Here is a 26101-nt window from a genome sequence, read left to right as displayed (position 1 = left end):
TTGCCTTCATTCCCCGGTGAAGTTACAGAAACCAGGGCAGGTGCACTGCTGCATGTATACTCTATAACCACAGCGTGTAAAAGAGGGTATGTTTAATGGAGAAGGAAAAAAAAAAAAGAGAAGAAGCAAATTCAGACAAAACTGAACTCACATTTCTTGCTGTAACACAAGACTATATATATATACACACACACACACACACACACACGTGCATGTGCAGCATTTTTTTATACGACGAAGCTGAGTAAATGTTCCACCTGTGGGACTCAATTATATCCAGCCAGTGATGTGATGTTGTCCCACGAGCATCACCACTGGCTCCATGCAGCCGCTGCTACTTTGATTTATTGGTATATTTTCTTTATGGTCTGCCATTCTTCGTCTTATAATGGCGAGATATAGGCCACACAAAAGACAGAGCAGTGTCAATGGATAGATGATGAAGGTCCCCAGCCATACGAGATGTATGTGTTGGCCCTGGCTCACACATATATTCTTCAATTACAATTTGCTGTCAGTGATTTTACGATATCAAACCTCCTTGGATGGAGGTTGATATGTGAATGCTTTGGAGTGGGTTGCATCTTACTGGATTTTATTCATGATCTTCGACTACATAATATAATTCATCAGGTATTGTTCAATGGTCCAGTGTCGAGCATGAAAACTTCACTTTTATTGATAATTTATTGAAAGTGTTCTAACATTTTCCTTTATAGACTGTCCAGGTAACCGACTAAGACTCCCTTCAAGGTGTTACTTTGCTCTCCACTGAAAAATAACAGCATATGCAAATTTCTTCATTGCTTCGCGACCAAGTTTACTTCTTCCTCAAGTCAAGTGTTGTAAATCTGAGGACTCCGTCGAATTTGACTGGTTTTTACTTTGTCAATCATTATGTACAGCTGTCACCTGTGCATGATATATAAAGGGAATAAAGCTCAAACGTGAGAGCAATTTGAAATGGATGTTTCCGACAAGGCTTATTACATGCTTGATTTCACTTTGAGGACAAATACAGAAGCAAATCTTAAACCGTGTGATCGTTAACAATGCTAAATACTTCAACTCTCTGACTGCAGATGCTGAAGGGAACAATGTAAGCAATTCAAAATGATTTACCATCCATCCACCTTCTATGCTGCTTGATCGTGTACACAAATAAAGAAATCTATAGAGATGCTGAATGTATTCAACGTCGATATTTACAGTATTTACACATTTCAATGCAATATTGGGGAAGTGGGATTAAATAGGTTTACTTCTTCCTACCAATTTGTAGTCGCTATAGGCCATATGCATATTTACTTTTTTTTTGGGGGGGGGGGGGGGGGGGGGGGGCACCTAACATGGCACCCCCTGTAGCCCCTCTTAAAAACTCTTTGGGTCCGCATCTGCTGTTTTCACAATATAGAAATGTAACTTTGAAATACTAATTAAATCACTGAGACGTGTCAAACATTATGTAATATATTGAAGTCCTGTGCTCGTGACACCCCCCCCCCCCCGCGGCCAGATTGGATCTGACGTGTAGAGGCCAAGCAACGGAGGGATAGACAGATTAGTGCGTCTCTCTCTCTCTCTCTCTCTCATTCGCTCTCGCTCTCTCTCTCTCTCTCTCTCTCTCTGTTTGCTGGATGACGGGCTCAGGCGGCGGTGGATGTGCGGGTTGTTGCTGGTTGTTGCGGTCGGACGGGGAGTTTCCAGGTGCGCTCTGCGCTCTTCGTGCGCTCCCGGACGCGGGGATGAATTCGGGGTTCTCGCCATGGGGTCATCGTCGCCGTCACCTTCAGCAGCATCAGCGCCGCACTTTACTTTGCGCTCCAAACCGTCGGAGGAGAGCGCACTGAAATAATAATAATAATAATAATAATAATCAAATAAAAAACAAACAAAAAAAAACCTCAGTGGGTTTTGTCATCGATTTGAAAAGCAGGAAACTTTTCTATCGTTATTTTCCCTTTTGAATCGTCGTGCGCAGCGTTGCGTCGTGTGGAATGGAGATCTCAACTTTCCTGCTGTCGAGCGCCGCTCTGCTCTTCGTCGGAGGGGATATTTTTACCAGGTGAGGTTTTTTCTTTTCTTTTTTTACTCCTGGCAGGTGTCTTTTCCGCGTGTTGTCAAGAGCGCCCCCTAAAAATTCACAATATCAGTTTAGATCCTCCAGAATTGTGACAAACGACCGCCAGAAGGGTTGGAAATGTATTCTTATTTCGATCCACCCTCTCATTTCCTTACCTCCCACGACTTTATTCCATAATATTAATGCATAGTCAAGGTTACATATAATCGATCTAACACTCCTCCACACACCATCAGCCTCACGTGTGCTCTCTTTACCTGCTCTCCCTGTGACACAAGACCACCAGTGATGCTACATTTGCATATCTAATGCATATGCATAGTAAGAGGTGACTCTTTTGAAAATGGAATTGATAACAAGGTAGGATGAGATGTACCTTTCTGTGTGACAGATAATGCCCCCCCCCAACCCCACAGGCCTGTTTGATGGGGGTCAACAAAATCAGATGGTACAGGTATGTGGATCAGAAGGTGGCCTAATGTGGACATAATAGATATTTACACTGTGCAGAAAGTAGATCGGGAGTTTAAAGAAAGGGTGAGGATGTGAGGATAGGTCCTGATGGTATATGTGGAGGTCTTCAAATTCTATTGGATATTGAAGAAGCTCAGCAATTTCTCCCTATGGTGCCTGAATTCAGATTCTTTACTTATGCGAGGACCAAGTGTGAAAAGACATTGTGATTTACGACAGTCCTCAATCCACTACAATACAAAGCTCTGTCACAGATTCCCTGGAAAACCAGGACAGGACAGGTGCGTCAATACAAGGCGGTGAGATTAAATGCCTTGAACTTTCAATTTTCAAGGGAGGCCTTTGCCAGCACTGTTGCAATCCCCTCATGCTCGTGTCCATAAGCTTTTACCAGCATCCGATTCAGAGGATAATCAGAACACAGTCACGAGCCCACATCCTGGAAAGTCCTCCCACTACGAAGGGGCAAAGGGCAAAGCCACTTAAGCTCTGGGTGAATTTTGGGCAAATGACTTTCATTGTCCCTCTTGGCTGTTCACCAGTAGAGGGAGTAATATCTACTGTAATTTGATTTCTCTGCCTCCAGCCACTGCTGTTATTATTGTGTTCTCAGTACAATGCAGAGTGTAGGCTTTTTCTTGCACCTCATTATGTGTCAGCTCTCTCTCTCTCTCTCTCTCTCGGTTCTGTTCTGCCTTCGCTTTGCTTCAAGTTGCAAGCTGCTTTCCCTTCCTCGCTCCCCTCCTCTGAGCAAAATTACTCCGACTCTGTTTTTAGCTCCCCGTTTATCCATTTCACAAAAAGTTGCTTCGCTCAGTTGTGCCTCGCCACCTTTTGGTGTTGCGTAAATTTCACAGCTCTTCTTTGCAGCTGAAGAGTCACTTACCCTTCACTTCACTGAACACAATCTGCAGCGACTTGATGGTGTAATATCTGCAAAGCAAAAAGAACTGGGCTCAGAAATGCTTTGTAAAGAATAGACACAAGGTTTAGCCTTCATTAGAGTGTAGCGAAAACACCCAGTGTTGTGAGCAGATGTCTTGAGACGCCCTTAATATTTTTGATCTGATTTTGAATTGCTACGATACAGTGACTGTTGTAAATGATGTGATCAATTTTATATCAGTAAACTGCAGATATAATTGTCTTTGGACATACTGCATGGAAATGAAAATGACCCAGCTATTCAAATGACTAAATGCACAGAGGGATTAGTAGCTAAAAACATCGCACTTACCATTGACACGTCTTGTTTTGTTCCAGTGACAGAGACTGGAGGTCACAGTATTCAGTTATTTCAGTCAAACTTGGTATTCAGCCAATAAAAGCGCCAGGCAGTAAATCTACCCTGCAACATTTCAGACAAACAGATTTTCCCCTTCCATCATGTTTGCCCACTGTGCCACAAAATAAGCATCATGTATGAGATGTTGAATGTCAGGTCTGCTAAACACAATGAGATGACAAGAAAGAAAGTGTTAAAAGAAAAATGTGGTTCGAAGTGGAAAAACAAAGGGAGTCAGCAGGAACTAGAATTTTACCTTCTATTAACTACGTTGGTTGATCCCGTGAAGAACTCAATAGAACTACAATCCCCAAAGACAAACAAATGGTTGTTTTTGTTATTCTTCACCACTTTATCCAATGGCTGTGGGGGGGGGGGGGGGGGGGCTTGAGCTGATCAGGTAGAAAGTGTAACCATGTTATCAATCAAATGCTGTTATAGTCCGATTTTTACTTGTTTGATAAGCGAGACAACAAAAGTGTCACTCTGGTGATTTGCTCAAATTGATCAGTGGATATAGTCATGCTTATTTTTCTATTGACGGAGAATTACAGAGCCTCAGTGTAGCTGTTACGCACTAATAAGTCTGTCTTGGTCCCCGACTGAAGCTGTGGGTAGCCAGTCCATTGGAAATCTGTTTTCCTTCATGGTATCTTGATGTTTCATGAAAGCAGCTGACGGACAAGCTTGTGGAATCGCTCCATCAATTCCAAGAAACCTTAAAAAAACAAAACATTTAAGGAAAATTCAGTTACATTTGTAAACAGTTAGCTGGATGAGTTGCATAAATGAACTCTGGAAATTAAGAAAAACTGCACCGTGGCCTCAAAATTTGCCACGACAGCTGAAATATCAATGTCCTACATGTTTGCATGCATAGTTTTTATTCTGTCTCAGTAGATTTAAATCTAAAAATTTTAATCTAGAGCTTCCTTTTAAAGAATGAGTATTAAACATTTGACTGATGTCTCCTCATAAAAATGGAGATTGAGCCCGCTGATTGATGTGAAGCAACGTTTACGCAACATTTCAAGGGAAAGCGCATCATTTTTCTGTCGTCGTTTTTGAAAAGTTTTGCATTTACACGGCAATGTTTTGAAAATGATGTCCGTTTACATAGAAATGGCAGAAATGCTGCAAACTGTGTAGTTCCCATGTGGGGCCACGAGTGGGTGCTGTTTTTTTTGTTTTTGTTTTTAAATAAAACCACACATGAATGCAGAGAGCAATACGATATAAACATTAGTGATGGCGAGTAACACGGACATACAAAGAAGCTGGATTGCTATTCAAGGTGCCTCAACTATAAAACTACCAAGTCCCATTAGAATATGGACTGAGAGTCATGACACTCAAGAGGGCGCCATTTTTGTCCCCATACTCACACATGTGCAGAAGAACTATTTACTATGGCCGTGGTGAGCACGTATAGTAGCAGCATTTTCCAAATGTTTCACCATGGGAGACATTTTCAAGAAGTCGAGTTTTCAGTGGCTCGAAGCATCGTTGTCATGTAAACAGACACTAAAAACAACAAAGGTTTACTTGAATCCGTTGCCATGTAAACAGGGCCTTAGTGTGTTTGAGGAGCTTTACAAATTAGCAGTATCTTTATCAGACACTGCGGGATTTGTGTTCAGGCCAAAGGAATATTTGCAATATCCTTTCAACTTCCTCCCACAACCCGGATTTTCAGATGAATCCTCCACATTCAACGTCAGGACTGAACCCACCAATGGAGACGTATAAAACTCAAATTCAATGAGAAGGGAGTGCACGTAAAATTGTTTTTATTAATGTCATTCTTTATCTTGTTCTATTAATATTTGTCATGTGCTGTGGTGACATTTCAGTTTATACTCTCAGGGATTAATAAAGTGTCTTATCTTAGTAACACTGACTATCATAGCAAGGATATTTACTGATGGGCTAAAAAAAAAATTATTAAAATTTGAAAAAGAGATGAAGTTAATGAAATTTTTGTTTAATCCTCAACTCCAACTACAGTTATCACCTTCTGTGTGACACGCAAGTATTCAGCAGTTAAAAATAGAAACCTTGTCAGCATACCTATCTGATAAATGTTGGCCTGAACTGGTAGTTCTCCCTCTTTGCACTGCATGTGTCACCTCAAATAGAGTAGGAGGCTTTTAGCGGAGGCACTGATGAGTTCCTGAATCACCTCGCCCTGCAGCCAGCGCAGACTCAGCCTTTGGAGCTGGTTCATGGAGCCCGAGTGACATGATCAAATCACTGCGTTATTGGGGAAATGTGCTCTCTGGATGATGGGAGTGATTTATCCGCTGAGTCAGCCTCTCACGCAGATTAGTCAGGGAGAACTGTGTCACCTGAGCGCAGGTTTGAGGACGAGCGTGACGCCACGCAGAGAGGCGTCGTTGCATACTGATAAACGGTTATTTTATCTGTGAGCCTTTGTCTCTTGTCAAAGAGAAAGAAACATTGTTTTTTTTTTTTTTACATGTCTCTGATGTTTATTTTTATGTTTTTAAAAGATACGATTATTAAACTTTAGCAGCTCAAATCCCAGCCAGTATCCAGCAAACATCTCCATGTTAACAGAATTGAACTTTACTTCAATTGGCCCCTCTGGGTGCTGGCCGATCTTGGGAGCCTCAAATTTAACTCACATACGCTTCAGGGTAATTTTTATTGCCCTGTTCATCATGCAGCCATGCTCCTGTCCAGTCAGTTTCCTTTTTGCCGAGTTTCATGTGCATCACACAGTCTTCAATTCTCTTCACTCTTCAATTCCATTCCCCACACGGATTTAATCTCTATTTTTCCACGAGTTGATTTGTCACACAGTCTCTTCTTCTTCCCTGGCCTATAAGAAGTGACTATTTGTGCCTGCATTCATGAGGCATTAACCTTTTCCTGTTTCCTCCAGTCAACTGCGAGAAAGCAGACTGATCTATTATATGAGGATCTACTCAAAGGGTCAAATCCGGATTCACCCCATTATCCAGAAATGAGTCTGTCTGTGCTAGAATTCTGTTTAATCTGCTGGTCAGAGCTATGATTTATGTCTCCACTCATGCCTTTATGAGCAGATAACATCCTGACTGTTGACTTATCTGCTGCAATCAGCGCTGAATGAAGGGTAATTATATTCCCGCTGCATACTCAACATTTCAACATTATTAACAACCTCATTCCCTGTAATGACTTCCTGATTAATTCTAATACTTTTTACGTTTTATTCATTAGTGTCTAATGTATATATTGTATATACTGTATATTATTTAACAGAAGAAGGTTGAAAACTATTCAGAAAAAATCTTCAGATTGCTCATTTCTTTGTTTTTTGTGTTCTGATGATATATGAAAGTGATGAACCACTAATTAGACAGGTCCTTTGGCATTATTTAACTTCATCCTATGTTGTGAAATGCTTCAAAAACCCCATATCTTCACCAAAATGATGTAATGTTACCAAGTCAACACTGAATATCCACAGCAATATGACACCAGGCAGTCAAATCCTTCGCAGTACGCATCATCTCCCTCAGGAAAGGAAAACGTATCAAATGCTGTGAGATGGAAATGATTTGAATTTGTCCTACAAGAACAAATCTTAAGGCCTCCATGTCAATACAGTGGATTTGGATCTGTAGTGTTGTGCGAGGAGGATGGCAAGCCTCCACTCTCTGGAAGGTGTCGGGTACCAGAAGCAGTTCAACTTGAACTCTGGAAATTAGTCACTCCAAATATTTGCAGGGAGATTTTTCCTCCTCATCATTTTGACCAGTTGTGAGAAATGCATGTAAATAAAGCCTTTATACTCGGTTACACTTAAACACTTTGTTTTGATTGCAGTGCTTCATTTACTGGTCAATCACATGCTTAAAATCGGAAAAATAACATTTAGTCTCAGATTAGTCAAATGTGATTTTTTTTGTCTGACGTAGTTTTCAGCACAAAGATAAATGTTGCTGCTCTCAGTGGTGGGCTTGACATGATCAGTCACGCTCTACAATAACGGTCACTGCCATACAAGCTGCCTGACCACCGCTCACTGTTTCGCCTAAAAACACTGACATTCAGAGAAAAGGAATCCAACGACCACCTTTATCAGGATTGGAAAATGATGTGCTCCACAGCAACTCAGCCACAGCACAGGAAAGTCTGCATCTTGCAAGAAAGACAAACTAATAAATGAGGAATGTATTACTTGTTGCCAAGGTGACACTAATAAGCACGTCATTGAAGTTGCTACACAGCTGGTATGTGATCTGGTTAGATTTATCCACCAAACTGCCTGGTTATGTTCCAGAAAATATAATATTAGCTCCAATAACAAAAAAAGGTATCTTAGTTTATGCATGTCACTTGAAAAATCTGTGTTTGAACTTATATTATTTCATGATGCTGACCTGAATACAATCCTTCAGCAGATCTGCAACCCTGAAGTGATCGTCTCCTTCTCTGACCCCCTCACATTGCCGCTGTCATGTTTATAATGGCCACAAGTTAGCTCTCAGCTTTAAACAGTGCATTTGAGTCTTAGGCCCCATTTACACGGTAACATTTTCAAATAAAAACAGAAAACTTTCGTTGTGTCCGTTTAAACAACGGTGGCCAGAGCCCCTGAAAAAGCCATTTTTAGAAAACGACTCCCAAGGTGTAACTTTTCAAAAAAGCTCCAACTTTGTGTCTGTGTCAATGGGGAAAACGGAACTTTTTGAAAACACTGCTACTGCGCATGCACACCACGGCTGTAATAAGTAGTTCTTCTGCTCATGGGCAAGTCGATGGACAATAATAACAATGGCGGCCTCCAGAGTGTCATGACTCCCCGTTCATTCCTGAGAGGCACATTAACAGCAATCCAACGTCATCATCTGTCCATACAAATGTCCATGGACTCGCCATCGTTAATGTTTATACTGTATTTGTCTCTGTGCATGTGTGTGTGTGGTTTTATTACAATGACAAACACCCACTAGTGGCTGAACGTGACAACTGCAACATTTCCGTGTGCACAAACATCATATATATATATATATATATATATAAATCACAAGTAAAATCACAAAGTGCTATATGTAAAAGGCGACCATTAAAAGCATGAATAATTCTCATAATTACAGGAATATATGCACTTTATGAAAAGTAAGAAATGCTGTCAGTCTGTCACTGATTCTACAATATTTGCTTTTATGTTTTTAATTTTAACAGCGCTCAGCTACACAAGTCTAAAAATGGATCGTTTTGATTTACTTGAGTAGGCTCAATCACGTTACTGCTTATGTTCTTGGTAAAAATCATGTCTAAACAATATATCTATTTTTGAAAGGTTATTTTAAATCTCCATCAGTCCACATGAAAAAATACTCTGTTGACTGATAAATTCAGTAAAATATTAAAACAAAACCAGAGGATGACCCGTTAAAAATATAGTTCTCTCTTATGTGTTTGCGATACAAAGTTGAGAACTTTTTTTACTTCTTCAACGCCATATTTACCCGTATAATATGTGGAACATTATCCAGTCGGTGTGCACACAGAAATATACTCATAAATATGAAGGAGCTGTTTGTCAATTGAAATATATCTTCATATTTCATTCTGATGTATTCAACTTGATTTTGATGCGTGTGGAGAAAGCAGTGCGGATCAGGGGACTGGCACTCATCTGGAGCTCAGGTAACTGGCGGTGTCAGTATGTAAAACTAATTAGACTTGTTGGTGTGAGCTGCTGCATGTTGGGTTCACAAAAACAGAGACGCCATCATTTGGTGCGAGGCTTCCTCTCTCCGTCTTCCCTCTCCCCATCTGTTTAATGTTAGCTCGTCGACAGACGGCAGATCCGGGCCCCGAGAGAGGCGTTTAATGAAAGTGAAATATCGAAGCAAAGTGGAGCAAGCGTTAGACTGTTCGCTCCCTGACTGTTGAGTCTCCCCAGAAAGCAATCAAATTTTCGAAACCTGTGCATGTCTTTTAACAGAATACAGCGAGGGAGCTTCTTCTTCTTTGAGAAGAAAGGAACTAATTTTTCTCAAATGATCTCGCAGGCAGGAAAAGTCAGATCGTCGGTGTATAGCAACTAATGAAAGCAATGACTTGTGACATTATATCACCTGCGAGTCCAATACACTTGTACATAATTCAGTCGGCAAACAATCATCAGTGTGTGTCGGATGAATGAAGACGGAGCCGGGGATGTCCAGTGGTCACTGTCTGAGGACTGACAAAAGTGGTGAAATTGATATTAAATTACATTAAATAGTGTTATATTGTGGAATTTGTCACTGGCGCCCGGACACTGCCACACGCTGTCCGATCCCGCCATGCGACGAGGCCCGTTTGACCTTCATGGTAACGAATTCCATGAAGGAAAATCTCGACGTCCAGATTTAGAAAGTGCCAATTAGTGGAGAAATTCAGGAGTCACATAGTGATTAATGAATCTACTCTCTGCTCCCATTTTCTTTTTTTTCTCCCCAGACATGACAGTGATTGCCAGGATAAAAATACTCCTGCCGCGTTAATATGAGGAAAATGTTAATGACAGGGCAGAAATGTTGTGACTTTTTGGTTGTGGTTTAGTAGAGACGGTCAGCTTCCCGTGTTGTTGTGTGGCGCAGTGTTCGGCTCTCTCGCAAGCCGACTTGCACTGAAATGTCAGCTTTATTTGAAAGGTCACCAAATGGCTTCTCATCATTGGTCAAAGGGAAGACCTTCGATCAACGCCTCCCCCCATGTGGTCAATTTCCCTGTCAGTGGCACCAGCAGCCTTGTGTGCCTTTGAATGTCAGAATAAACCTTTAGTCTTGTTCACTTTATTCACTGCACACCAGTCGGCTCTTTCGAGTCTCAAAATGTTTCAAAATGTTGATTCGGCTGCTGAAAATAGCTGCCGGTGAAGCTGGGCCTGTTTGCAGAGCGAACACAGTGAAAATACCCATTGTGTGTGTGCCTCTGTGCAGGATCTGTGTTTTAGAATACAAAACTGCCACCTGGTGGTTTATGAGCTGAGCTGCTCTTGTTGAATCTGAGGAGAACTCAGGACACTTCAGTTGGCTTCAGTGAGGTCCGTTTGAACCGCAACGACTATCTTAATTTGCTTGTATATGCAATTTAGAGTTGCCAGCTCACCTTGTGTTTTTGGAGTGTAGGAGGAAACCAGAGGAGAGACAACGTGGGGCCAACATCCACACAGAACTGCTAAAAAAGCAGGGCTATTCCAAGGCAAGGCCGCTCGCCATGACATCACCGTGCAGCCTTCATCAATAATCACTCAGTCAAATAAACAACAATGTAGAAAAGTGATGACAATTCTGTTAATTGAGGGTCTGCGGTCCAATGAGAACTAGGTTTTTGAGGTTGACGGAGCGAGGCGCAGCATGTTGTTCAGCCTGGATTCTGAAGCTGGGGAAGATTTGTATCTGCTGTCAGCCTCCTTGTGGACAAGCGCACACTGTGAGACACACCACTGAAGAAAAATATGCCAGCTAGACTTTAATCAATGTGGCTTCTGAATACATAATACAACTGCAGCTTTCAGGAAGGATGTAGCCAATGACAAAATTATTAGTTTTTTTTTTTTTAAATCAGCTCAGATTTCATCAGTTTAATGAAAACAACAACAACAAAAAAACAAAGAAAAACCACGTATTTTTGTGACATCATATTTTTTTACTTGCTGTGAGAGCATCATTGTCATATTAATTTTAATAGAGAGGATTTCAAATGATAGAAAACATTAATCATATGCGTTGCATGTGTTGATATCGATCATGGTAAATTCATTTTTACCAGAATATCACTGTGGACAAACAATCTCACAATCAATTTAATGAGAATAAAGCTACCATAACCGCTTGTATATAAACAATGCTTGTTTTCGTCTGTGTTCTGTATATCTATATTAAAGCTATATACATACAGTATCTTTCTACATCTGCATATATTTATATATAGTTTCTCCTCAAACTGATAGATTAATAGATTCTCACTGGTGTCTCTTTAATGCTGTAGTGACATGAACAATACCAATACAAGACAGACAAAAATAACAGTGATGGTGCAAGTGGAGACTTACGATTAATTATTTAGTAGCAATAAAATAAGTGGACAAATGACAAAACAGAGATGATAGAACTAAAACTATTGTGGAAACTTGCCTTGTTTACCTCAACACACCCTCGTCATAGGGGATGGCAATGAGCATACAAAGTCCTTAGCATTTTGAAGTATATTATTTCTTTTCAGCACCTTGCTTGGCTATTCAGACTGGACATTTTATTAATGTTTCTCTGGCCTTTGGTCGTCATTTCTTGGCATAACAGTCAGATTCTTTTGATTTTGTCATGAAGAACTATAAATCCACTGTGCCAACTGCCACACACACAATAAGAGTGAAGGTTGAACATACAGTAGGTTATGTATGTTACTGACAGAAAAACAACTGCAGTTAAATTATATTGTGGCAATAACTAAACCTCCATCTTTTTCAACTTTACGAGACTCTGAATGACTGTTTCTTTACTAAATTAACATAATTTTTTGATATTCACAAAGTCAGGAACTGAATTAAAAGTAAAAATTGTCTTTGGTTAACAGAATACGAGTGCTTTTATATTACATGAACTATCTACTTTATGTGTACTTTCGCACACTCTATTGATCCAGAAGGGAGAAGCACCTGTAATTTCATTACATTTCACATATAATGACATGATATAAAGACTTGTATTATCTTTCAAGCGAATCTGGTGAAGTCTTTGTAGGTGTAGTGTCATTTCTCTGGCTAACATGTGAATCTTTCCTCTGACAGAAGGTTTTACTATTGTCTATCAGGTAAGTATAAACAACTTTATCCAGTCATGATGAGCTAATTAGAACTTAGTGTTATGAAAGCATGCAGCTCTTTACTGTAAATGACTATGTGAGTACTCTGCTGCCCCCAAATGGACAAAAAAAAAAAAAACCTTCTTAAAACCTACATTTATGAGTGATGATATGAGGAGAGGACATGCACGAGTCAAGAGGAGAAATCCCATGTCAATGTGGTTGCAGCTCCCTCTAATTCTTTTTCTCTTCAACAGCTAATATTGTGCCGCCTGATATGTTTCCATGCGTGTGTCCCGGACTAAACCAGAAGTTGTGCCAGGTCGTTCTTGTGAACTCATGTTGAAAGCTGCTCTGTCTGCTGTTTGTCTCCTTTAGGGCCATGCTGAGTGACATTGGGGACTATGTAGGTACAGACATTGAAATATCCTGGTTACCTAATCTGGATGATTTAATGAAGGGCTATGCCAGAAATTTTCGCCCTGGGATAGGAGGTGAGTAAGAGATCTACTGCTTGTGGCATTGGATTGCATTTCACCCCCTCACATATACAGCCATGCTTAGCATAACCCAACCCGAGTCCCAAAACGTGGAAATGTGGATGTTTGCATTTCATTTTCTTGATTCCATTATCCTAAGTGGTGTCTTTTCATCTTTGCACTCTTTTCTCGTGCTGCATTAGAACAAAGCTGTGTTTACATCATGCAAATACCTGCTTTGACTTGTCAATAAGGTGAATTGTTCACAAAGGATAAGCACGCACACACACACACACACACACACACACACACACACACACACACACACACACACACACACACACACACACACACACACAAAGGTAAAGAGTAGCTTTGCTGAAAGGGATTACAAAGGATGATGTCTTCCAAGGACAAACTAAAGTAACAGAGTGACAAAAACAATGTGCACCGCTCCGGAGACTTTGCTAAGAATGGCTGCAAAATGTGAAACATCCAATGACCACAGCGATAGATTGCTCAATCTCACAGCTTAACTCAGCTGAGCAGAGGTGAAAATGTGGGGCTGGAACGCTGCTATCAACGCACACGCACACGCACGGCCAGTGTCCTGTGCAACACACGCCTTCACAAGCCATCGTGACGCAGCATCATGGTCACTGCACTCCTACAGATGTGACATTACAATGGGCTGAAAAGAAACGCTAAAACAAAGGGCTGTTGTGACCATTGGGGAATCGTGTGTATTATTTGTGGTAATTTCCATCATTCAGCACAATCCCATTGCTCATGAGATGTATTTGTGTCCTTGGTGTGATGTGAAACTTCAAAAGAAGATCTGAAAGTTTGAATGTTTTGTGGCTTGCAACATCCACAAATTTAGCTATTTAAAAGATCTCGCCCGAGGAAAGTGATGCATGTGTACAAAAACATGGTGCAAAGCAGGAATTTGGCTTTGGAAAATAGGCTGGGCAATATGAAAATAACACTGGAGTATTTATGGATGGATTTTGCATTCATATGAGACAGATAATTGGTATTTTGTGAATATATTCAAATTTTTTCTGTGTAATAATGAATGTTTCAGACATAATGACTTAATTGAATTACTCATATTTCTTTCTGTCACAACGTAAATTACAACATTATAGTATTGCCCAGGACTATGTGGGAGGGGGTTGCTTTTTTAAAATTCGAAATTTGTGGATGTTGTCACAAATTTTCTTGCTGTGAACATTGAAAAAAGCCAAGTTGATTCCTTCTCTTGATTTTTCTTAATCTGAAACTATATACAGTATGTATACACACACACACACACACACACACACACACACACACACACACACACACACACACACACACACACACACACACACACACACACACACACACACACACACACACACGGACACATGAGTTATTTTTGTTGTTGTCATCCATGCGACAAAGGAAACTGTGGCTCTCATATTGTATGTATGTGTGTGTGCGTGTGTGTTTTAGAACACTTTCCATTACATTATTTCATTGCATTTATTCATAAGAGGCTCGGGTCTAAAGTGTGAAGTGTCATTAAACACCGACAGTGCATCATTTCACAAGTAAGAGCTGCTGCAGTGGACTTTTTTTGCCTTTGTTGTTTCCTGAAACATAATACTACAGCATTTCCACCATCCTCTCTCCAACTAAACATGTCAGTGAGTGCCACTGCTATTTCCATATAGGACAAAAATAAATACACAGTGTCACCGCATTTATGTGGGACTAAACACATACCATGCTACTTTATTGACATATTTGTTTAGTGGTTTCTGGAACACGAGCCATCTCACACAGGCGTTACAAGACTATTGGAAGAGATGAGCCTGCAACGCCACACATTTCATCAGAATGTGACGAAACACAATTCGAGGCAGTGAAGCAACCAGAAAATTGCAGTTTGATTCATTAATGTTGCCACCAATGGCATTGAACAAATTGTTAGAACTGTAAGGTTGCCATTTATACATTAAAAGATATGCAGTCTAAACTTTGGGATGCCTTTTTCTTTTCTAAATGATATGTCATCAGTACTGCAAGTGTGCACTCATTTTAGTTATTCATCTGTGCACGTATCTCTTTAATGGCATCATTTAAATAACTTTATAGGAATCGCCTAATTTCTCATAATAAACACAGCATGGTAAATCAACTTACACTATATGTCAACTTACACTCTGACATGCAGGAATGGTCATGGAGAGGTGTTGAATGATGGGAAATAGTGATACATGATTCCTTAATGTTCAGTATAAATAGCCACTCTGTTCACCATCGGTGAGCTCCCCTGCAGTTTCTGCCCTCGAGCATCCGAGACCGACTTCATGCTAATCATATGGCAAACTGTTGAGTGAAAACGCCACGGTGTGTATGTGTGTGTATGTGTGTGTATATGTGTTGGCAGAAGCTCTCTCTGTGCGAGTCCATGAAAGCCCCAGCACTGTTTAGGAATGCCCACAGTGTGATGTGCCACTTAGCATGGTTAAACTGGATAATGCCTAATCTCCATGCACTGTAGGGGCGTTTGAGACGTGGGGGGATGGATGGGAGTGGGGGGGGGGCAGAGACAGATGGGTGATGGATTGACCACAGGAGGGACCTATGGACTCACAATAGGCAGAGAGAAGGTGTACTCTTCTAGGTGGGGAAGGTGCAGGTTTGCCTTGTTTTCTCACTTCTTCCTCTGCAGGTCCACCTGTGAATGTGGCCATGGCTATTGAAGTGGCCAGCATTGACCACATCTCCGAAGCCAACATGGTAAAGTACACAGCCACTCTCTCTCCTTCTTCCCACATTGAGATTCTCCATCATCACTCAACTTCACCAGTGCAGCAAAGATCAAAGATTTGCATTTGCATAATCCTGATTTATCCCACTTGAAGGTTTGGAAGTATTCAGTGTGAACATGTGTGACACACTGGCTGAGTTGTTGGATAATTTGATAGTTTTTATGGATTTTAAATCAAACTGAGCGGGACGATTCATTTTATGTATGTAACTCTGATGCCATTCCAAGAAAGTTCCTATTTGTCAAGAAAACCTCAACAAAACATGCAGATATTAGCTTCACCTGTGTAAAGGCACCAACAAAATAAATTACAACACAACATTATATCTACGTAGTTAGATCCTCATCTGTTTCATAGATACATGATATTAGAGCACCTTTCCAATCCCTTAATAAGCTATTAAGTAAGTAAAAACATTGTCATATTGGGTTTAATAACTGCATACATTACGTATGTGATCTAACTCTTTATCCACACAGATGCTTTGGTCAGGAACAAAGTTGGAAAAAAAAAGAGAAAAAAAACTATTTGCTTAAACTCTTTTGTGATGTTTGTCCAAAAGATTGATGAAGAAGTCTTACTGGCCTGCTGATTTCCTGAGTAATACTCCAGTTTCCTGTGTTTGGTCTGTTTACATATCTTTTATTTCCATGCTGTGTTCAGACTTCAGTTGGATTTAATGGAGAATTATGGAGACTCTCCTCCAGTTGCAAACTTTCTACCTTTTTATGTTTCATTTCCTGTCAGCATTACTTTTGATATAATTACTAAAGCCTGCATAACACACCATAAAATCTTGCTTTGTGGCTCCAGTAGGTGCAGCTGTGCTTTAGCTCTTCATATCTATGGGATCAAGAAAACTGACGTCTAATAACGAGATTCAACAGTTTTTACGACAACAGCTCAAGGATTATTTCCATCAAAAGAGGAATGTGTTTGATGTAGATGATTTGGCTAATCCAGACTTACTTAAAAGCATTTTTCTCACAGTGTCAAACTCCAGTGAGTCTTTTAATGAGAGGTAACATTTGGAATTGTAACATGAGTGCAATAATTTCTTTCTTAATTTTTTTATTTTGGTACTCTGTCTTTTGGTTTTCTGTCAACCTGGTGATTCACGGTATGAATGTGGATAACACAGTTAAGCAATGAAAAAAACCCCCATAAAAAGATGTGGAATTGAATGCAGAGTTTTATCTCTTTTGTTAGATTTTAGACATTTCTCTTAATCTACTCTGAAGACGGTCTTATGCATTATTTGACCGCCTGTTGATAGCTAAAACAAATGGTGTCTATTACATTTGTGGCAGATTTCCACTTCGACTTCACTTGAAATCTATTTCTCCGAAAACAATGGTTAACATCATCTGACACTGTGTGCCAAGCTTCAAATATATGCATGCTCAACCTTCTCATGATACAACTTAAAAGAAAAATGTAAATCTGAGTTAACAGGACTCACATTCATTTGGCCCGATTCAGTCTTTCTTGTATCAAACTAGTACTAGTTTGATTTTCCTCCACTTCCTTTGCTCTTAATTATTCCTTCTCGAAAACCGATTTTAGCACGGTACTTCAGTATATTTTCTTCAAAGCTCCATTTGCTTGTTGTGCTGTTCCTGACAGGAATACACCATGACCATATTCCTGCGGCAGAGCTGGCACGATGACCGCCTGTCCTACAACCACACCAACAAGACTTTGGGACTGGACAGTCGCTTTGTGGACAAGCTGTGGCTGCCTGACACCTTCATTGTGAACGCCAAATCTGCCTGGTTTCATGACGTGACCGTGGAGAACAAGCTGATCCGCCTGCAGCCCAACGGAGTCATCCTATACAGCAGCAGGTAGAAACAAACAGATTATTGTCCTCTCTCCTCTCAGAGGACGGCCCACCAACTCTGCCGTTCCCACTCGCTTGAGCTGAGATTTTCAGCCTTTTTCCAAGTCGTTTTCATTTCGCTGTGCACAAACTTTACAGTTCCTTTTCTGTCGTACTGCTCTCCATTGCGTAGTTTCTGGAAGCGTTCAGTCTTCAACAGGAAAGTACACTGACAGATTTAGCAACTTGCAATTAGCATAGCGGCACATTTTGCTATTAATTTAGATTTTCTTTTATCTCCAAAGAGAGCGAAGATAGGAAATACTTTGATCACAATAAGTGGGGGGGGGGGGGGACATGTTTCTGGTGCCTCAGGGAAGATGCCACTTTTATCCAAAACCAGGCCACATTTTACAATGAGTGTGACACAACACCACTTTCCAGAGCGTCGTCCTCACAACCCAATGCAATGACTCTCCTGACCACAGTCCTCAGTGTAATGCCCCAGAGGCCGACGTCAAAGAGGAAATTGCAAAGTTTGAAAGAACAGCTTATATTACATTGAGAAAAAGCTTTGACTTTATATAATTTGATTAGTGGACATTTACTTTCTTCATAGCGTAAAGCTGTTAAGCAGCAAAAACAAATAAATTTTCCTGGCTTCAGTGCACTTTATGCTAAATACATTTGATCAAACAGAGGCACTTTCCTATAATGCACAAACCCGACGAGAAAATGTACAAAAAAAACCCAATCAAAAATGAGAAATTGCATCATTTTGAAAGTTTATCATAAATAATAATAGAAAGGATGATGCTGGTGTTAAATTACAAAAAGTGGGTGTCATCATCTGATGCTGCTAATTTGATTGTCCATAATAATAATACTGCACCTGACTATAACAGAGTAGACATCCTGTCGAGACTGGAACTGAAGTGAGGAGGCCTAAAGAGATAAAGTTCAAATCTGGATTTTTCTTAATGATGAATCATGAAAAGTTTCTCCACAGGAGCTTCATTGATGCATAATGGATCCTTAAGTGTTGAATTTGCTGTTTTCATTCATAGAATCACTTCGACAGTGGCGTGCGACATGGACCTGACCAAGTATCCCATGGATGAACAGGAATGCATGCTGGACTTGGAAAGCTGTAGGTTTGCTATACTCACAGTGGTTTTCCACCTTTTCTTCATCCACACCCACCTTTCTGGATAAATTCGGGGTTTAAATTGCTGAAATATTTCATTGTCCAAGTATAGTGACATTTACAAAAGGTCACATTGTTACAAATTCCTTCGTGCACCCAATGTGAAGATAGAAACACAGCGTGTTGAAGAAACCATGTCACATCTCAGTCCTCTCGATGGATAACATTTTGAGCTGCCACGTTTTTCTTTTTTTAACTATTCTAGACGGGTACTCCTCAGAGGACATCGTGTATCATTGGTCGGAGAGTCAGAGACACATCCATGGCCTGGATAAGCTCGAGCTTTCCCAGTTCACCATTACAGACTACCGATTTGTCACAGAGATGATGAACTTCAAATCAGGTGAGCTTCCTTTTCGGGTCGCTGTTTTCTTCAGGGCGAGCTCTGGCACTTTAAAAACCCCATCGGAGTGGCTTGAATGTTTCATGCATCATGTACTATTTGAGGTTTTTGAACTTGGCTCCACTCTTGTGCCTGAAAACTTAGCACATTCTTTTTGAAGCAAGTTTTTTATTTTTCTCACAACTTCAGGCACTTCTGTGGATATATTCTATGCATAGAAGGAATGGATCAAGACAGAGATACCACCGAGCCAGGAAGGAGATTTAGGAGATGACAGGTGCTCCTGCTGGGAGGATGCAGTTTGGGGCTCCTCTTTATGGCTCACATTTAGAGGTTTTTCCACTAGGGGCACAAATGAGCAGATGTTCCCTTTTAACCAGTGGCTGTGAAGAACAGTGGGTTACTTTATAGTGGATAATTTGCTGTTGCAGTCAAGCAGTAAAACAGGTTGTTTTCTTCCTTTGCTCCTCCAGCGGGACGATTTCCAAGACTCAGTCTTCGCTTTGAGCTGAGACGTAACAGAGGCGTCTACATCATCCAGTCGTACATGCCTTCAATACTTTTGGTTGCCATGTCCTGGGTTTCCTTCTGGATCAGCCAGTCAGCAGTCCCTGCTCGTGTCTCATTAGGTTGGTTCAAAGTCTGTGTTACATTTTTTTTTTTTTAAAGCTGTTTGTAGCATTTTAGTGACCAAAATTAAGCAGCAAATGGTTTGTCAGAATAAAGAATATAATCTTTTCCATTAATAAAGTCCTTGTAGCTTCCCAACCTTTGTGTTTTAAGTGCCTTTCAGACGGTTTTCGTTATGTCTTTGAAAATCACGATATCATTACCGGTAAGTTCAAATCAGCTCTTTTCAGAATCACTATGTGCTTCAAAGGTCCAGCCAGAAAAGGTGCTCAAATGTGAATAGATTTTTCCTTTGTTTTGGTCCAAAACAGGGCAAAAATTATTATCCGCAAGGGGAGATTCCACATAGCTGAGAAACTGTTAGCCAGGTATTACTACTAACTGAGATGAATGCATTATGAAAGCCAATATAGGAGAATCATTGGTTGACTTCTCTGGAGTGAACTTTACTCAGAGTGTAGATATTTCTAGATCCACCTCACAAAGACACTGAGGATTAAACCCTCCTGTCTTTCGCACACATATTTCACCTTTCAAGAGAATGTCAGATTTCCAAACATTAGACAAATTTAAGATAATCCACAGTTTCTCTGACATAATATTTGAGGAACTAAACTAAGGTTGAGCTTCATGGGGCATTCTGTGCCTGCTAGAAAAGTGCAGCCTGTAAAACGTGGAGTCCTGTCATGCTGTGAGGCTGCTTCACTGCCTCTGGCACTCAAAGCCTGAAATGCATCAAAAGATTGATGTAATCTGAACATTATCTTGACATTTTTAGAGAAAAAAAAACGTGTCACCAAGTGGGAGAAGAAGTAGATGAAGGTTTTGGGTCTTTTAGCAGGACAAAGAACCAAAGCTCAGCCCCAAGAGCGCAACAGGATGACTGGATGATCTGAAGAAGTCAGCAATGAGTTAAATCCAAATGAAACCCTCTAAAGAGAGCGGGAATCTGCCTCTGCAGGAAGGGCTCATGAAAATCTGAAAGAGCTTAAACCTAGTGGCAGCTGCAAGACGTTAAAGCTGTGATTACAATATTTCAGTATTAGTAAACTTTATTACTGTTGTTCAGTAATGTTTTGACAGTACACTGAATATTAGGGTTGCACCAAATCTGCATTCTATTCGGTATTAAAAACCGGCTTTGCCAGTAATCCTGGCAGGCAAAGAAATCCTATATTTTATTATAGTAAAATAAAATACCTGCTTAAGCAGATACTGAAAATTCTATATGAATGAATCATATAAGCCATTGTGTTATTCTGCTCTCCAGAATACTTTTTTATGTATCTATAACTTGTTTCCACATGCCTGCTTAGCCTAGGAAACACTGATGCATCCTTTACCAAAGGAGACCAGATCTTGCTGTCCCACAATTAGTTGCGGCGACATCATTTAAAGGGACCCGCTCATCCGAGCGTTCAGGGAAGCTCATGATGACTGAAAAGAGAGTGGATCATGTTAAGTTACCATTTAAATAAAAACTGCAAAGTCTAAAACTCATATCCCAACTATGAATGTTATGCAGATGTTGTGAAACGAACACAGTAAACTTTTTGTGCAGCCTATCCTCAGTTTGCATTGGTTATTTATTCACCTGGCAGCCATTTCACTTTAGTTCCTTATAGCCTCTTTTCCTCTGATTTACATTCAAACCCTTTGATATTTGAGATTATATTAGCATGATTGCCTTTCCCCAACTCCTTTAGGAAGCCTACTAACACCTTTCCTTAACAGTGTGACATCATCCACAGGGTTATGGAAAGGAAAAGTGGTTAGGAAATGAGAAAAGAGGGACTACTATGACGCATCATTGACTCCTGATGTTCTTGCCAATTTAAAAAAACAAAAAGATGAAAAAAGCCATTCCTGTTGTTTGGTTGTTTATTTCTCAAACAGGAAAAAATAGGAAGCACAAATGTCAGGCTCCTTTCTCACTAATAATATATAGTATATAATATAGTTGCTGCCTGTGTTCCCTCCACAGGTATCACCACGGTGCTCACCATGACCACGCTAATGGTGAGCGCCCGCTCGTCACTGCCGCGAGCCTCGGCCATCAAGGCATTGGACGTCTATTTCTGGATCTGTTACGTGTTTGTGTTCGCGGCGCTCATTGAGTACGCCTTCGCTCACTACAACGCTGACTACAGGCTCAAAGAGAAGGCCAAGGTGAAGGCCAACAAGCTCAGTTCTGAGGTGAGGACATCATTCCTGCTGTGCACCGAAGCAGACCTTTGGGGTGGCGGCGGTGGGGGTTTGGGGTTGTTGGAGAATAATGAGCACGCCTTTCAAACATGGACCTTCAAACCTCGTGTTGACAGCGTACGTCCTTCTGACCTTCAGCCAGACAATGATTTGTTGCACAGCATTATGAGAAAATAGTTGACATCCATACAGGGAGTGATAGTGAATCTCCTCATACTTTCTGCTTTTTTTTTTCTTTTCTTTTTTTTTATCATTGCAAATCTCAGCTGTATCTCCTGAATAACACAAGCTACTATTTGTGAGTTGGAATTTCTTATGAATATAAAAATACACATCGAACTGCCTGCCGGATGATATGACGGGGCGAGAGGGTTATGAGGGAGGTGATTAAAATTTCATATCGCACTGCTGTGTTGGAGAAAGTGTGCAAGCATATCGGATTTGAGATCCACAGTAATGATACTGAATGCTATGATTCCAGCAATTACTTAGTCGGCCCAGTGTTATCAAAACTGCTCCAACTAACAGGAGGCAGCCCATAAAGTAATAAGAGCAATAATCCAGTTTTCATTTTAACTGTTTACTAGGCAAGTGACCATACTTGATAGCCAGTTCATCTCTTTATGCTTTCTTCCAAAGTGACAATGGTGAATTCGAACACAATACCAGAATTTTGTATTTCTTATGTATAATAGCATAAACACCATAGTATTGTTGCTTGCTTAAGCAAAGCATATCTAATTCCCATTGTGCCTGATTTATGCACTTATAATCAATTAAGTTGTATTGTTGAACAATTATCTGCAGGTACAACTCTTCAAACAGTCCCTTCATATCTTAAAAAAAACCCAAAAACCTTTACACCAGAATGGAAAAACCAAGCACTGGCTCCACAGAGGTTTTTAAAAAAAACAAAACAGATTCTACAGCTTCTGAAGGTTCTCAATGAAGTGATAATGGAAGGGATGAAATGGTGACAATTAGGATATTTATTCTGTGTACAACATCATCTGGAAAGTGTAAAGCCTAATATCTCAGATTACAATAATCTCAGCAACTGCTCTCAATGAGTTACCAATAAAATGTGTTGTATCAAAATCACATACATATAAAATTACCATCAGAGCTGCTTTGATGAGTATATGTATGGGCACAGGGCTCTATTTCTCTGCCTTCTGCTTTTTGAAAAAGGTGTATATATTGTAATGAGTGCAGGCGTTACGGTTATGAGAAATATGCATGCAAATGGGAGTAAAACGGTTCAAATGAGCCACACTTTAATATGAACCAACACAAACCAAAATGATTCCAAAACACAACACATTATTAAAAATGGGAGAGAGTGCATCCCGATAAATTTTCAGGATAATATGCAAAGCATCTACAAAGCAGACAATCAGAGTAACTAAACAACATGATTTATTAATGTGCGGGTTGTGTTTGTTATCAGTACGGGTATCCCGGCTGAGTCAGGGCTTTTGACACATCTCTGCTCAAGGGTCTTCTTGTATTTTTAATTTGTGTTCTACACTGCCATTCACTATGAATAGGAGAAGATTGTCATTAAATACTCAAGCATCAAGTGGCTATCTGCCATTTTTGCATTTGAATGCATTATATCTGCCTTACGGCTTGTTTCTCTCTTTTTCCAGTCTATTGTAAAGAATGGAAAACAGGCTATGGTTCTGTTTTCCCTGTCGGTCACCGGCATGAACCAGGGCGTGGTCATCTCGAACCGGCAGGGCCGGGCGCAGCGCGCCAGCAGCGAGATCCCTGGGGAGGGCGGCCCCGAGGAGCCCGAGCCGAGGAGGAGGCGGTCCAAGCAGGCGGAAGAGAGCGAGGAGGAGAAGAAGTGCTGTTCAAAGTGCGTCTGCAAGCCCATCGACGCGGACACCATCGACATCTATGCCAGGGCCGTGTTCCCCTTCACCTTCGCCGTGGTGAACGTGATCTACTGGGTGGCGTACACCATGTGAAGAGGAGGCAGCGGGAGTCTGTGCGAGTGGCCGCCGTCCAGAGCTGTATATAAGAAACTGCTGGAGCCGTGCCACTTTAATGCTGGCAGACTGATGCAGACCTCGAGGTATAGAAAAAAATATAGAATCCTCCAGGAGACTCGAAGTACGACAGCCTGCGAATATGGAAATCTGGTATTTAATGGAACTAGTTATGAGTTTAAAAAGTGTTAAGAAGACTTAATCACATTTACATACAAGTAGTGGAGCAGTATTAAGGCAAAGGACTGTTGCCTGTTGGAGGTTCACACAACACAGTGAATACAGATCAACTAACAACCGAGAACCCATTCGTCATCCTGCTGTAAGAACTAACTCAAAACAGGACGCTGAACAAACCCCCCGCTGACTCAGACGCTTGTATCCTTCCCTCGAACGGACACAAACAAGCACAGTAAGCCTAACTCCGTCGAACCCAGAGTGTTCAGTGAGCCGCCGCCTGTTATCTGAAAAAGCAAAGACACCGCCCAGACCGGAGGATAACCAGATGAGGCGTCCTGCTATTCTGCATGGCTGATAACTCATTCACCCTCTTCCCCACCACCATCGCTATCCACTCGCTTTTTCTTTCTCCTTTGGTCCTCCACCTATTTTTTTTTTTTTTTTTTTTTTTAACTTCATTTCCACTTTTAGGACACAGTCTGGAGTGTCTTATCTCCTTCTGCCAGTTCTGCCTGTTTCCTCTCCATTAAAGGACTTCCTTCACTACCTGTGTGTGAGTGTGGGAATGTGTGTGTGTGTGTGTGTCTCTCTCTCAATGATCACTGCAGCATTAAATCCATAGTTATTCAGTGTGATTTAAAAAAAACAAAATTTAAGAGTTGAAATCTGTTCTGGTGGCCGATGCAACTTTGTACATGCACACTCTTGGATCCAAAATATCTCGAGGAATTGTTGAAAAATTGACTCCTCAAATTATTGCGGGTCAGGAACTGTACTATGGTAATAATGTCACACTCGTGTCTGTCCTTTGTCTGAACTGGGGAAATTGATTCCGGTATATTTATGGATGAGACAGCACCATTGCTTCAGACTCAAAAATGACCTCTTTTTCCTTTTTTTCCCCCCAGTTCCCTTTTTTAGCTTTCATATCACAGCACTGTGGTCACTGCTTCCTCTGGTCATCATCTAGTTTCATGTTGCCAGATTTTAAGACAAGGGGACATCAATTACAATTATAGAAAGGGATGCTTTTAGAAAGAACACACACCAGGCTTAGAAACTCAGAAGAATGCTTTTATGTTGTGAAATAGTGAAAAAAAACGTTAGAAGCTTGTGTACATGTTACCCCAAAACAACATGTTAACTTCAGCTGATATGCTGTGGTTAATTTCTCACACCGAGGAACACAATATTGTACAACAAAAGAGTACAAAAATTCACATTACTGGTATCAAGTACGTTTTTTACATACACTTGTACTTTCATGAATACAGTAATAGATTTACTCTTACATAAGTCCAAATTACAGTAGTAATCCATTTCACTACTTTCAAAATTATGTCTGATTATGGCCAAAATGTATATATTTAAAACTTTTAATCTGTATTTTGTTTGGAGCCAATAACAATTCCTGATTCATGTCTACATTTAAACAACGTTTATATACTTTGTTTTCAGAGAAATTGGGTTTGTATATTTTAAAAAGGTAAACAAAATCAAATTCCTGCTGGAAACGATACAACAAATACAAGTAATACTTAAAGTAGGTTTCGCAAATGCACTTGAGTAATTATTTAACATCAGTTCTTTCACTTATAATTGATTATAATTTAAGCAATGTAAGATTAGTTATACTTGAGTACACATTTTAGGCACTCTTTAAACCTCTGACAAGATGTAACATGGAGATGTTACAAGCTGCCATCATATGGTGCATAGACAGGATTTATAATATATAAGAAAAAGAACAGAAAAGA

At 40.4% G+C, this 26101-nt stretch overlaps 1 protein-coding gene across 1 annotated transcript; it reads left to right on the top strand.

Moving 5' to 3' along the window:
• Positions 1 to 1997: 1997 nt before the first annotated feature.
• On the top strand, positions 1998 to 24754 carry gabrd (gamma-aminobutyric acid type A receptor subunit delta; the record flags this gene model as incomplete). The annotated part of the gene is made up of 9 exons (XM_080496697.1): positions 1998 to 2065; positions 13035 to 13150; positions 15861 to 15928; positions 17587 to 17807; positions 18850 to 18932; positions 19195 to 19332; positions 19806 to 19961; positions 21947 to 22158; positions 23820 to 24754. 9 exons carry the CDS (start codon positions 1998 to 2000, stop codon positions 24141 to 24143), a joined length of 1386 nt encoding a protein of 461 aa, XP_080352823.1. The 3' UTR covers positions 24144 to 24754.
• Positions 24755 to 26101: the final 1347 nt, after the last annotated feature.

The sequence above is a fragment of the Blennius ocellaris genome, assembly GCF_963422515.1.
Source record: "Blennius ocellaris genome assembly, chromosome: 5".
NCBI lineage: Eukaryota > Metazoa > Chordata > Actinopteri > Blenniiformes > Blenniidae > Blennius > Blennius ocellaris.
The sequence above is the reverse complement of the archived record's forward strand: the minus strand, read 5'-3'. Positions and strand labels throughout refer to the sequence as shown.